We start from the raw sequence: 13,503 nt of genomic DNA on the forward strand, positions 1-13,503 counted from the left end.
CCCTTATAGTTAGGAGCATTTGGGTATTTAGCACGTTGGAAATGCATGTGCTTAATAATACAGTTTTGGTTGCTCCAGCCAGTATCTTACATAAACCCTCTTGTTTCTGGGTATATAGCTTATCCAGACTTAACAGAATTAATCATATCACAGAGGTATTCAAATCATCATCTTATATAAGTCTGAAATACTTAATTTTTAGACTTGAATGGTACACACCCTCTGTGTCTTCACATTCCTGATTTGTCTTCATAAAACAGAATCTCCTCACAACTGCATTATCTGTCCCATATATATAGTTTGTTTACTAGTGCTTCAAACAGTGCTTATTTGTGTGTTTTTACATAGGTTATCTTCCTAGAAGAAGAATTATCTTTGTCAACTAGAGTGCTCTGTGTAGTTCTGAGCATTGCATTTCCAATTGTCATTTTTTACTAGTAATTTCATAATACAAATGCCTTTGTGAATTAAATGTGAATAATATGACAGTATCAGTCCCATAATTATTTAATTTAAAATATCAGTCTCTCTGAAAAAGGAACTATGTAATCGCACCATGGCTAAAAATGCAGTACTACTTTAACTTTGTTGGGTTTTATTTTGTGGGATTACTGAGATAGCTGTCCCTTGCCTAGCTGCCATAAAGAAAATAGACTTTGGGTCCAAACCAATGGGCTTGTTCTAACATGAGGATAAATAGAGTGGGGAACAATTGTCAGTAGCTGTTGCACTTCATTTTACTAACAGAATCTCAAGAGCTGTAATTGCTAAATTCGGTTACATGACTTCTCAGAAAAGTATTTAAAAAGAGAGTTTTTATTAAAGAACCGATATGGTGAGTGTGCTGTTATACCAGATATAACAGTGCTGGCATAACAGCTTTGCTGCAAGTGGTGTTTTGAATAATGCTTTTATATTACTAAAATTATTTTCCCCAGTTTGTTAGAAATTTTTTTAAAAGATAGCTGTCAAGTCACCACAGAGAATAAGACATTTCTTAGTGACTTAGCAAGAGAGTCACGTTTTTTCTGCTTAGCTTCAAAACTAAGGCTGATCTTTAGGAACTGCTTTCTGGAAATTTTTTCCTGTGGTTGAAATTGCCATGCCTTTAGAAACACTGATGAGTATTTAGCTTGTTTGAAATCAGAGGTTTGCTTTTTATATAAGGAGTGCAGGTTAATTTATTTTTTTTAATTTAGTCCAAATCTGAGCATGACTTGCAGGGAAAATTCTGATTCAGTGTGGATTTTTAATAGAAATCTAATATAAATCTGCATCACTGCTGGAAAATTTGCTTTGTGTCAGATGTATGCTTTGTTTGTGTTTAATTACAGTATTTTGAGTTAAAGTATGTGTTGCTAATAGCTTACAAATTAATCTTTCTTTTTCTATCCATTCTGTTTTCCATAAAAGGAAATTGTTTGTACTGAGGAAGAATTTATTCCTTTGAAGTGTGCATGATTCTATGTGAGCCAAGCTAGACAAATATTTTAGAAGATGTGCAGATAACGAAACATTGCCCTAATGGCTTTTTTTTTCCCTAGAAAAATCCAATTTCCTTGGTCGTTGATGGTGGTGAAATTTGCAGTTTCTCTTTTGGTTTTGTGGGGCTTTAAGTTGCTGTAATGCTTTGCAAATGTTAAATATTTTCAAGTGTATTGGTGGTAAGGCTGAATTGATCTCTGTGTGTTTTGCTAGTATTAGCATTTATTAGGGATAGAGTTCTGGGATTTTTAGTTGTTCCTTGGGTTCTCTTATACCTTGTAGAAGATAATGATTAATAGTAAGGATCAGGAGCCAGCAGAGAAACTGGTGTCTTTTGAAGCACTTATTTTATATGTATAGGCATTTAATCTCTGGAGTAATTTTGGAGTTTAGGTATTTCAAAGTTGATGATGGAGCCTTACTCATAGTGAATTTCTTGTATGACCAATTTCCTGTGTGTCCTCTTGCAAATCATTTGGCTCTTCATGCTATAATGACACTGCTTTGATTTTCTTTTGTTCACTACACTGTTATCTCCAAAGTCTGAAAAAGTCTTTGGTGCTTAAAAGCAATATATCTATGTATATGTATATATAATATACATAAGCTTGCATGTGCATGAATCTTAAGGATTGTTTAAAAATCAACAGTTTCAGGTGACATGAAGGTGAAGTATCACATTACTCAAGCAATTAGGTAAATTCCTCCATAAGGTCACAAATTTCATTTAATGGCTTTGACTTAACACATGGGTGCCAGGGGATTTTATATTTGAAGCTTCTGTATTTTGTCATTTCTGAAAATACTGCTATGCCTCTTGGTAGGACTTTTAAGCTTTCTGAAGATACATTTAGGTTACCAGAATCAGGTAGTCTGCTTTGAAAATGATAATTATCCTCAGTAATGTTGTATACCCAAGACCACCTAAAAGAGAAGCAGTACCGAGAGCTTTTAGGAACTGAAGCTGGGAGGGGGAGCTGGCTTTTGGGAATTGCAGTTGAGATTAGAATGTCTGTCTTTCGTTTTGGAAAACTGAGTTCTGCTGCATTGCACATAAGTTTGCATAGAATTCCTATAAAATAATCCTGTTCATTTTGTGGTTATTACTGAACCATTAAAAGTATGTATCAAGACTGCCATGGCTGTGGTGAGTCTTTGACTCCGCTGTGTAAATCGATGCACAGTAATCATTCAGTTCTTTTCCATCTGTACAGAAGAGCTGTTTGATGCATTGCTGTTTAACTATTTTCAATTCTTTGGATTATTTTTAAGATATTGTTCATGAAAATTTGAAAATGGGGTCGGATGGGGAAAGTGACCAAGCTTCTGGAACGTCATCTGATGAAGTTCAGTCTCCCACAGGAGTTTGTCTCAGAAACCGGATACACAGACGAATCTCAATGGAGGTAATTCACTTCTCATATAAGGATCATTTAAATTGTCAAGAGAGTTGGGGGTTGCTTTAATTGTTTGTTGTAACTGGTTGTTTTCTCAATTAACTGTAACCAAACATTCTGCCATATATTTCATGCAGAGAGCATTATTTCAGTACAATTTAAATTTGTCTCCATTTGTCACACAGAATGATGGTTATCTTGCACTGTTTATGAGCTGTTAATTTTGAAAATCCAAATATGTTTTGAAACTAGAATTTTTGGGAGGAGTTTCTTAAGTGTAGCAGTGAATAGCTGCTACAGCAGCTTACTACTTAAGTGAATAGCTTTCTGTTCCATTGTGTGCAAGCCAGTGAATGTATTCAAGAAGATACATGGTTTAGACATTTTTTACTTAAAAATGTTTTCTAGTCTTTGCAAAACAAATGCTACAACAGCAGCGATGGTCCTGACTGCTTCAGCCTTTTCCTCTCTTCCTGTTTTTTTTCATGAACGGAACTTTACAGGATGGTAAACAAAAGGAGGAAAAGTACCTTATGAATAACTGTGCACATAATTTCCTTTATTTATGAGTCTCATTATGAATACTAGCCACCCTTGTGCTTGCTTTGTTGTCATTTCCCTTGGTGAACTAAAACAGAACACTTCCCTTTTTCTAGACTGTATAAAAGTTACAGTTAAAATTATGTCTTTGTTACAGAAGCGTGTAGAATTTTGTAGTTGCTGCTTTATAGCAATAAGCACAGCTGTAGGATTTTGAATGTTCATTCAAGGCCTCATATCAAATACTGGATTGTGGGAAACTGATTTGGCTAAGTTACAGTACGGTGTACATGCCCAAACTTTTTTATTTGTGAGGCATTTTGTTACGCTTGGAATTCCAAGACTCCAAGCATGTAGTTGCAGATATCATTTCAAAAGTGTGAATTAGCTGTATTAATTATTTAGGTAGTTTCTTGCACCTGGGAGGTTTTGTATTCAAATTCTTTAACTTCTATGTTGTTTGATCTAAGACCTTTGTTCTCCTGGCTTTGCTTGCTGAAGTTTACTTGGGAGAACAGAGGTGTATTTATTGGTTTATGCAGGATACTTAAATTAGGGAAAAAATCCATTGTGAAAACCTGCTTATAAGAATGTATGCTGGAGAAACTAAAAATCAAGGAAATTATTTTAAAGGATTATTTACTTTTTGTTCATTGTCTGTTTCTTCTTCATTTTGTAATGCATATTTTGAAGGAGAAAGAAACAAAGAAATTAATGATTCATAATGAAATTAAGAAACTGAAATGGAAATCTGTCAAGTCTTCCAGAGAAGGCTAAGAACCATTGAAGGATTCTCTTTTGTATTGGAATTCAAGAACTCTGAAAGAAATTAGTAAATACCTCAGGAATAGTAAAAGTCAGGAAATTCCTGTGTAATCTTTCAGAAGGTTTTTGGGTTTTTTCAAATAAAAGCATCTTTTCATTTGCCTCTTCAATTGTAAAACAATTCTAATATTATTGTCTAAGAGGCTTTGGGAAGCGTTTAAGTTTTGTTTATGCAATGCTAATTTTCTCACTTTCCTCCAAATTCCAAATGCTTGCTTCTGACTGTTGAAATTAGCATTATTTCTTCATTGACTTGCTCAGTTAGTGAAAGACCAAACGGTTTTTTGGCATCTATTCATGTATATTCTGTGAGAATTGTAATGTTTCCCTCAAATCACCATAGTACTGATATGGTGATTTTTTCTTTTAAGATTCCATGCTGATGTGTGCAGTCTTAATTTTGAATTTTAAGAACGGGAGATGTTTTTGGTGGACTTCTGTTTGCTTTTTAGAAGTACTTTGTAGCAGATTAGGTTAGACTTGTACCTGTTCGTGCATTCCAGAGGGAGGAAAATACAACAATCTCATAGCTTTGGTTAAAACACCTTTCTAATAATAATCTTTTCAGTCGGCTTTCTCATTTCCTAAACAAAAAGGCTCTAGGTAATTACATTGTTTGTCTGTCTTTTCCTCCTTCTGTTTATCCCAGTGGACATTTTCTGTCATATTTGACTAAAATGACAAATTACTAGAAATTGACAAATGGCTAGAAATCTCAGATTTAGATTCTCTATTTCTGTGGAAAAAGCTTTGCATAGGGACACATTGCTAATGTATCCACTGCTAGTTAAAAACCACAATATTCACTTATGAGTTGAGCTGCAAAATGTAAGTCCACAGAAAACCCAATTTTACTCCTTTTGCTCTTTTTGGAATGGGATCACTTGCTTCCTTGACCTTTGAGAGAACCGAATCAAGTTTTCTTTCCTCTTGTAAAGAGCTGTGCCTGTATGCCTTGTGGGATTTGTGCCATGGAGTTGGCTGATTCAGTAGTAACATTGTGATTATATAAAGAGAAAGAAGCAATCTATGTCAAGATGTCAGTTTCTATTATTTCAGTTTTATTTTGATGGCTGGTGGGGATCTGTTGTCTCTAGACAGTTGGGTGGCCTGAGGTATACTCCCTTTATGGCCATTTAAGTTGAGTTATAGCTGTGTGCTATACATGACAGGTTGGAATAAATTAGTACATATGTGACAGAATATTTTTGCTGTAGTCTGCTGAAGTCATCAGCCCCTGCTGAAATCCATTGTAGAATGTATTTAATTAAACACACATAGTTGGATAACATGATAAAGCAATATTCCTTATCCCTCCTCCCTGAGATAAATGTGCCTGTCACACTGTGGCTGTGTCTTTTCTTGTGTTTAGTTTGACCAATATTTGCTGTATTTATACATAATTTCTTTGTACATAATTTCTTGGTTATGTATGTTTGGTTCTTTCTGCTGAATTTACAGAAGTCCTAATTCATTTTGGAGGTAATTAATTAGATAAAGTTGAAACCTTGACATGATCTTTTTTACTTAGAGGAGTTTTGTATTTATAACCAAATTTTTTATCCTCAGCTTGAACTTCCTCTAAAATTCTGAAAATTAGCAACCCGACCATATTTTATTAAATGCTTGCTAAAAAAATGCATACTGTACTCGAAGTGCTAATTAGCAAGAAAAAAAAAAAAAAAAAGCAGCATTGTTATTCCTGACATGTTTTGTCCATTAGAATACACTGATTTTTAGTGCCCATCTCCACTGCAGTTAAATAATACATGCATAGCTACAAATAAAAGTTGTCAAAGAGCAGACATATTCTGTGCTGAAGAATATATGAAGGATTCTGTTGGGAAATAAAACTTGATCTTTGTAAAATTTTCACATAGGAAAATACAAAATTGACAGTGGAGAGAGAAACTAAAAATGTGTTTGTTATAGCACAATCTCCATAGCAATAGGAAGCTGAAATTTCATAACCTTAAATTGTCCTTCTTTAGATAGAAAATCATCATACTGCAGTGTAACCTAAATATGAAACATTTTAAATAAGAAGTGGTGATAGTGCAATGAAAAAGAATCCTGCTCAGCAGTGAAAAGTCTGTTGGGGTGAAAACTTTCCATGCACAGTAGCAGCCATGGAAATGCCAGCTTTCAGTCTGTCATTTCCACCGCCCCCATTCCCCCATCAGTTATAATTTAGGCCAGCATGACAGGGAGAAGATAATGTGGTTGCTTCTGAATTCGACAGCACTGCAGTTGTGGTTTGAGATTGGGGTTTTTTAAATGATTGTTCCTTGTTATCATGTGCTTAGAAGACAAAGAGAAAATACCAGAGTCTCATTGTATTGCCTAGATAAAGTTTATTTTGCTTGTAATCCACAGGCTACAAATTGTCAGTAAAGCAGTTACTTTTTCTTTCTCCTTCCTTCCATTCATTCAGGCAGGAGCCATCCTGACAGTAGGTGTGAGCATCTATTGTGTGAAGAGTTTGGCTTCAGACAGCTGTTAGGTTTTAATTAAAATGTCTTCTATTCTCATGCTAACATTAATGATTATTTACTGAGTCAGTAAAATGGTTTATCAAACAAAACGGATGGAATAATTTTTTCAAGTATCAGCGATACAGCTTAAGAATGTCTACACGTATATCACTATTTTAAGTGCAGGTGCTTTTGAGATGCAGTGGAAAACACTTCTCCAGATCATGGAACTATAGCTTAAAGCATTTTTAGTTTGATTTTTCTGGAAAAGAAGTAATGCATTAATATAAATTCATGTTACAAGCTGTAAGTGTTCACTGGGGACCCTGTGCCCATGCACTGGATAGCTGAGTGCATCATTAAGAGCTGTGGTGGATAAAAAATAAGGAGAAACAGTCTGTGCAAATTGAAACATCTGTTTCCCTTTCCCAGAAGTCCAAGGTCTGTTAGCTGTCTTAGCATGTGAACTGGCAGAGGGCCATACCCCACTGTTCACCAGCCTGTTTCCCAGATATTTTATCCTGAGAAACAGTTCTTATCCATCTGACCATCACATTAGTGACAGAAGTGTGTTCCAGATCAGACTGCTCCTACCACACTGCTATAGGGTATAATTCTCCCCTGGGAGGATTAGCTGTAGGGTTAGTACTTGTAGCTGAACAGAAGGAAATAAGAAGGCTACAAATTGATGCTGTAGGCAGGTGTGTGTTGTGATGGTCACCTTCTGGAAGTAAAAATGTAGATGAAAAATAAGTTTTTTGTGAGCTTCACTCTTTACTGGAGTGTAGCTGCAGAGGGGGCCTTGACAAACAGTAACTCAACATGCTGTTGGTCCACCTGGACAAGTGTACCTTCTCCTAAGAAAAATACAGAAAATTAAGTGATGTTTCAGCTGGTAGAAGTGTTAAGAATTTGTTCATAGGTTTCAGATCAGAATGTGGTTCATAGGTCCCCATTCTCATGTGCATATAAGGGCACTCTCAGCTCCGTTCAATTGGTTAAATGCTTGAACAACAGACTGGATGCAGTATTGACCCAGGCTTTTGGTCATGGGCAGTACACTATTTTCTTCTACCATTAGTTTTGGAAGCAGGAAGCCACTTAATCCAAGAGAGCCAGAGCATTCAGCCCTAAGTATCTTGCCATCCAGGAGGCTTCCTTGTATACCAAGCAGGCTTTACTACCTGGGGCCTTCTCTGAGCAAAGTTTCCTCCGTCCCCCTTCCTTCTGTGCTTGGCAGCTACAGAACTCTCTCTGCCATATTTACTGAGTGTTGTCTACAACTTCTGAGAAAGTGGTAGTTTTTTTTCTGATTGTCAGTTCTATGAATCTAAGCACATGATCACCTACCAGAAGATTTCAGTACTAGACAGAAAAAAAAAAAATTGAAGCTCTGTACAATGAAGATTTTTTATTTTCAGTGGTCACTATACTATCTCCAGTCAGTCACACTGATCTCATTTTTCTCAGTCTTTTTCAAGGTTACACTAGAAAATGTGTTACCATTTTTATAAACTCGCACTTTCATGTTTCCATGACCCTTGGTGATTTCAGAAACCCCCTTCTAAAAACCCAGGTGCATATTCTAAATTGCTAGTATGGCTTTGATTAAGCTGATGGACCTCCTTTTGATCTATTTGATGGGCAGACTAATTTTCTTCTACAGAACACTGATGCAACAAAAAGAAAAATAATTTCAGCTTCAGTAACATGACTTTAACATGCCTTCTACCAGACTTTTTAAAGGATAACTGCCTTTGTTATCAGCAATTAACACTTTTTTTGCCCTTCTGTTGGGAACCTTTGTCATTCTGGTGCTGAAGTTCTTGCATTCCACTTGAAAACGCTCCTTTAGAAAAGTTACTGCACTAGGCAATGTTCTTCCTGTGAGGATGGAATATATGCTTTCTTGGTTTTGTGTCTTGATGACTTGGACTTCCTTTAAGTTCTATTTAGGAGTAGTCTTGTATCACATTGCATGTGTTCAGTCATCTATAAAACACATCTCTTGTAATCACAGAAATGCCTCTGATGAGAAGTGAGAAATGGGGTTCAGTGTCATACCCTGTACTCCAGCCTTTATCCAGGAATGTCTGATTTCCCATTTTCATATTCAAAAAGTTGGTTTATTTTTAATTAGCCTTTTTTTTCATGGGACTTACCTTTTGGTACTTACAGCATTGTTGATGATGTAAATGCTAGTGTTAGTAATTAATATTACACAGAACTGTTTCAAATGTCTGAGTTTGTGTTTTTGCAGTGGTGTGTTCTCTTTCTCTTTTTCCTTCCTCTTGACCTCGTTTTTCTTAAAAGCTGGTAACCTATGCTACCTTTTTTCTTTTAGGGCAGTTTCTCTTGCTGTTATGTTACAGAAACTGATGAAAATGTACAGAAATTCGTGTTTGAAAATCAGGAAGGTGTGGTAGTGAGGCAGAGCTTGCTTTATTACCTTCTCTTCTGTGCAGCACCTACCACTGAATCAAAGAGCTATAGATTCTGAATTTCAGCAGGGTTTATATTGAGGCTAATGCTACAAGAGTGGTATCTTGATAGGTGATAATTTAGCAGGCAAACAAAATCAGGCATGATCTTTTTATGGTTGTTACTATTTTTCATATTTTTCCTTATATTCTCTAAGTACACTTCCTGACAAGCTTTCTGATGCAATAAAATAATAATAAAACAAAGCAAAAACAAAAACCAAACAAACAAAAAACCCAAAACAAAAGCAAAAAAACAGCCAAAAAAATCAGAAAAAGAATTTTCAAGTGTTTCTGGTATAATCTGTTAAAAATTCCCTGTGTATTTGTATACTTGCTGAAAGGAAAATTAATGTCTCACATTTGATTTTCATTTCTCCTTTCTCCTATTTTTCAAAACTGGTTTTATGACACATGTATTTGTTTTAGTTTGGTTTCGTTGGTTGTGGATAGAAGTTCCTGGAATGCAGTTTGTGAACACTATGTTGAACAGTTTAAACCTTTCTCTTTAAAACTAATGAGAGAGATGATGTAAATAAAATAACAGCCTATGTTTTTTTTGAAAAATGTGTGAAAGAGCAGGGTTTTTTCAGCTAGTTGGTAGCCTAAGCAGCATATCCATCAAATGAAAATTCTCACTAAAAGTATTTTGAGGAAGAAAGTGTTCGGAATTCAGATTTTTACCTGCTTAAAAAAATCTGTTGGCCTGTAATTCTTATTTCGTGCCTTCAAAAATACTAATTGTTGCAAATACAGCTGAAAAGATGCTTAGCACATTCCCTAAGATTTTCATGGTGCTAAAGTAAATTTAAAAAAAAGATACCTGCTTGCAATGCTGCTTTCTATGCTTCTAATTTTTATATTATTTACATTTATTTTACATTTTTATTTGAGGACCATAGGTACTATAGATATTGGCAATAACATTCTTCAGCTACTGGCAGTTGAAGTCCTTGCTTTGTTGATTGATGATAGTAGATGTGCTGGGAAAATGTGACACCTAGTCCCAAACCAGAGATTTAACCCTAGAATTTCTAATCATATGCCACTGATTACACTTGGCTCGTTGTCTTTGCCTGGCATATCAAAATCCAGTCTGACAAACCGTGTTTATGTTGGGCAGGAGGCAGAGAACATGCACTGTCTGGTCAGTGGTGTTTCTTCTGGGTCTCAAATGGCCTCAATCTCATGATCAAATCCCTGAAAGTGCATTCTGTGTACTCTATCAGTATATTTGGAAAAAAGCCTTTTGATTTAATTGGTTAATGAAATCCACCCTATTTGGGGTCAATTCTGTCCCAAATACACTCAGAATTGACACTTTCTTAAACTGTGTTGCATTTCAACAGAATGGCTGAAAAGCAGCATGGATATGTGGTGTGAGATCTAGCAGTGATCCTTTGTAGATTGATCTTAAGGTTGTCTTTTCATTACGGCTGCTAACTGAAGAGGTTCTTTGATGACCCTTTCCTCAAATTTAGCAGAATAGTAATTGAATAATTGTGATTTATTGTTTCAGTAAAATAGTAACATTAACAACATTCAAGTATAAAGGAAAAATGTAATATTCAGATAAATCACACGGCTAAGACAAAAAAAAAATGCACTTTATGCATCATAATGAAATTATAGCTAAACCTGTCAGTTGTGTGGGGGAATGACAATGGCTATATATATATAAGGAAGACTGGTATAGATAACTCATCACAGCTGTTAAAATAGTCTTTCTGGTTACAGTAATTGAAGCCTATTTATAAAGGTATTAAAATAGTGTGCTGCAAGGATGCTATAGGTTTCTTTTGGTGCATGCGCATGCTGCTGTTTTTCTTTGAGACCTTGAAGGTCTACAGAGCTGTAACCAAGTAACAACTTTTTACAAATATGTTCTCTGGTTTGCAGTTGGGTTTTTTTTATTATATTTACTTTTGCCTCTAGCAGTCTTTGTTCTATATCATAATTTTGGATAGGATCCAGTTGGCTTCAACTGTGCTGTCATTTGACAAAAATGCGCTGAAATTTGATAAGGCAACCTTCAGAAAAAAACCCCACATGGTATCTGATACTAAAATGATACATTGAGTACATGCTTAAAAGTTGTGTATTAGAATGTTTAAATTCTTACTGGCACAAGCTAATGTCTTAAAATGAATTTGTTTGCTTTTTGTATCGTGAGGTAGCACATAATACACATTCTTAGTTAAAATATACAAGGAAAGGATAGTGTAAAAATTTGGTGTGTTTTGGAGGTTCTTTTATAGTAAACATGTAATGAAGTTAAATTGTGTTGCATAGACGGTTATATGATGCAGTATTTTAGATGTCATTAGGCATTCTCCAGTGAGGAAAAGCACAGTGACTTATTAGTGAACAGCCTGTGGTTGCAGCTGCAATGTCTCACTGGTGAGAAGGCTAATCCAGACTGATGCTTACACAAGAGCATTTTCATTTGATCCATAGTGGATTGTTTGGGCCATCAGACAGATGTCTGTAGACTCAGAAGAACAATTATTTTCTCTTTGTGAGTCTGTAACAGAATTTCATGCATGGAATTTAGCAGAATCAACTCTTAAACTAAAATTTAATGGAGAGGTGACTAGCAAGTTGTCTGTTGCCATATAGTAGGTACATACCTTAAATAATGGTTGGTCTAGAAATGTAACTCACCAATAAACAGAATAGCCAAAGCAGTAAGGATTGGTATATAATGATGGTGCTTGTCAGTATAGTTTCTGTCATCCACAGACAGAGAGCTTCCTACTCCCCTTGGCTCTGAACTTTGTATGAGTGGATAATTAGTTCCTTTCTCTGGAAGGTGTAGTTATCAGACTTGGTTACACCCAGCCCTTTCTCCTCCAAAACCAATGGGAACATCTGGCCACAGGCAGTGAGATACTGACTTTGGAGATACTCAGCTGTTAGATTTGCTGAATGAAACATTCAGTAAGAGTGAACTTGACATTTATCAGGGTTTTCCCTTCAAGTTTTTCTGGCAAGAGGCACAAGTCTTCCTTCTCTTGCTGCAGTTGCAGTCTGAAATGGCCTAGCAGTTCAGAGATTAGCAGCAGTGCTTCGAGTCCAGTAGGTGCAAGGGAGACTTACTGTTGGAGCAAGAAAGGAGCACTATGTAAACTGGCGCATTTATTTCAGGTTAAAAATGAAAGTAGTCTGGTTGTAGTTAAAATTGGACTTGGAAGACCTCAATGAATCCTTCCTTGGTGAAGTTTTCTGTTTATGTATTTTTCTGTGTTTAATAGTGTTTTTTCTGTTTCATCATAATTATTAGTGTTTATTGTCTAAATGTGCTATGTGAGTCAAAGACATAATGATTTGAGTTGACAGAAGACAGACTAAAAAATGTGAATGTTTCAAGTTGCTTTTTTTTATAGTTTTAACATGTAAAGTTCAAACATTGTCTATCCTGAGTTAGAATCATCTTTATCAACCAGTGAAATTTACTGAAGTGTGTAGAGCATCTTTGGCAAAAAAAATAGTGAGTTAAGGAAATCTGTAAGTTTTTTTGTTATAATGCTTGATTTAAAGTGGAAAACATTTAGTGTTCTTTTCACGAATAAAAACAGGTTTATGCTGTAGAACAATGTACTTTTTTTGACAAGGTTGAAGAGGACTGAAAATTACCTGTTGGTCAGAAGTGAGACTTTCTGAAAAGTGTCACAACGTGGCACTATGTAGTATTAAATGAGTCAAGTCAGGCAATTATAAAAGGGAATAGCTGGTAAGTTTGTATTATGGAAAGAGGAGAAAAGGATAGGTAGCTAAGGAAAAAGTTGACAGACAGTTGAAAAGTTGACAGTCTTCTGAATGATTTCCTATGGGTGGCAAGTGAAGAAGCTGATGTTTGCAATAGTATTTTAGGCCATCCAGAAGAGGACCAGAGGTAGTGAAATAAAAGAGTTAGGATTTTTGTGGTTTACTTATATGCATGAAAAACAGACAAAGTTTGGGGGCAAGGTTGTATTTTTTTTTGTTGTTGTTTTTCATTTAGAAGACAGATTTGGTTATGGAAAGTGTCAAATTCCTCAGCTCACAGAACCTGCAAAATTTTAGTTGGAATTCCTGCCTCCTTTTCTTGTGCCCAGGTGTAAGTAGTCGGTGGGAGACAGAACTTCCACTTTAAGTTACAACAACACAGTTGGATGTTAACCAGATGAAAGAAAAGGCTGGACAAGGTGTAGCTCTTCTTATAGCATTAGCTGGCATTAGAAATAGATGATAAAGATAAGCACAAGTTAGGGTAGTCTATCTCCACAGAAAACAAAGTGGTATTAGTGTCACAAGTGCTTA

The 13,503-nt window shown here is 35.6% G+C and overlaps 1 protein-coding gene across 8 annotated transcripts in view; it reads left to right on the top strand.

Moving 5' to 3' along the window:
- CDK17 (cyclin dependent kinase 17) overlaps positions 1–13,503 on the top strand; it is a 94,083-nt gene that overhangs the window by 54,721 nt on the left and 25,859 nt on the right. For all 8 annotated transcript variants that reach the window (XM_086887706.1, XM_086887703.1, XM_086887702.1 and 5 more), the window contains one exon: positions 2,758–2,891. In XM_086887706.1, the coding sequence (XP_086743832.1) occupies positions 2,758–2,891 (134 nt within the window). The remainder of the gene's footprint in view (positions 1–2,757; positions 2,892–13,503) is intronic.

This window comes from Cyanistes caeruleus, chromosome 4 (assembly GCF_971803275.1).
Source record: "Cyanistes caeruleus chromosome 4, bCyaCae1.hap1.1, whole genome shotgun sequence".
In the NCBI taxonomy this organism is placed as follows: domain Eukaryota; kingdom Metazoa; phylum Chordata; class Aves; order Passeriformes; family Paridae; genus Cyanistes; species Cyanistes caeruleus.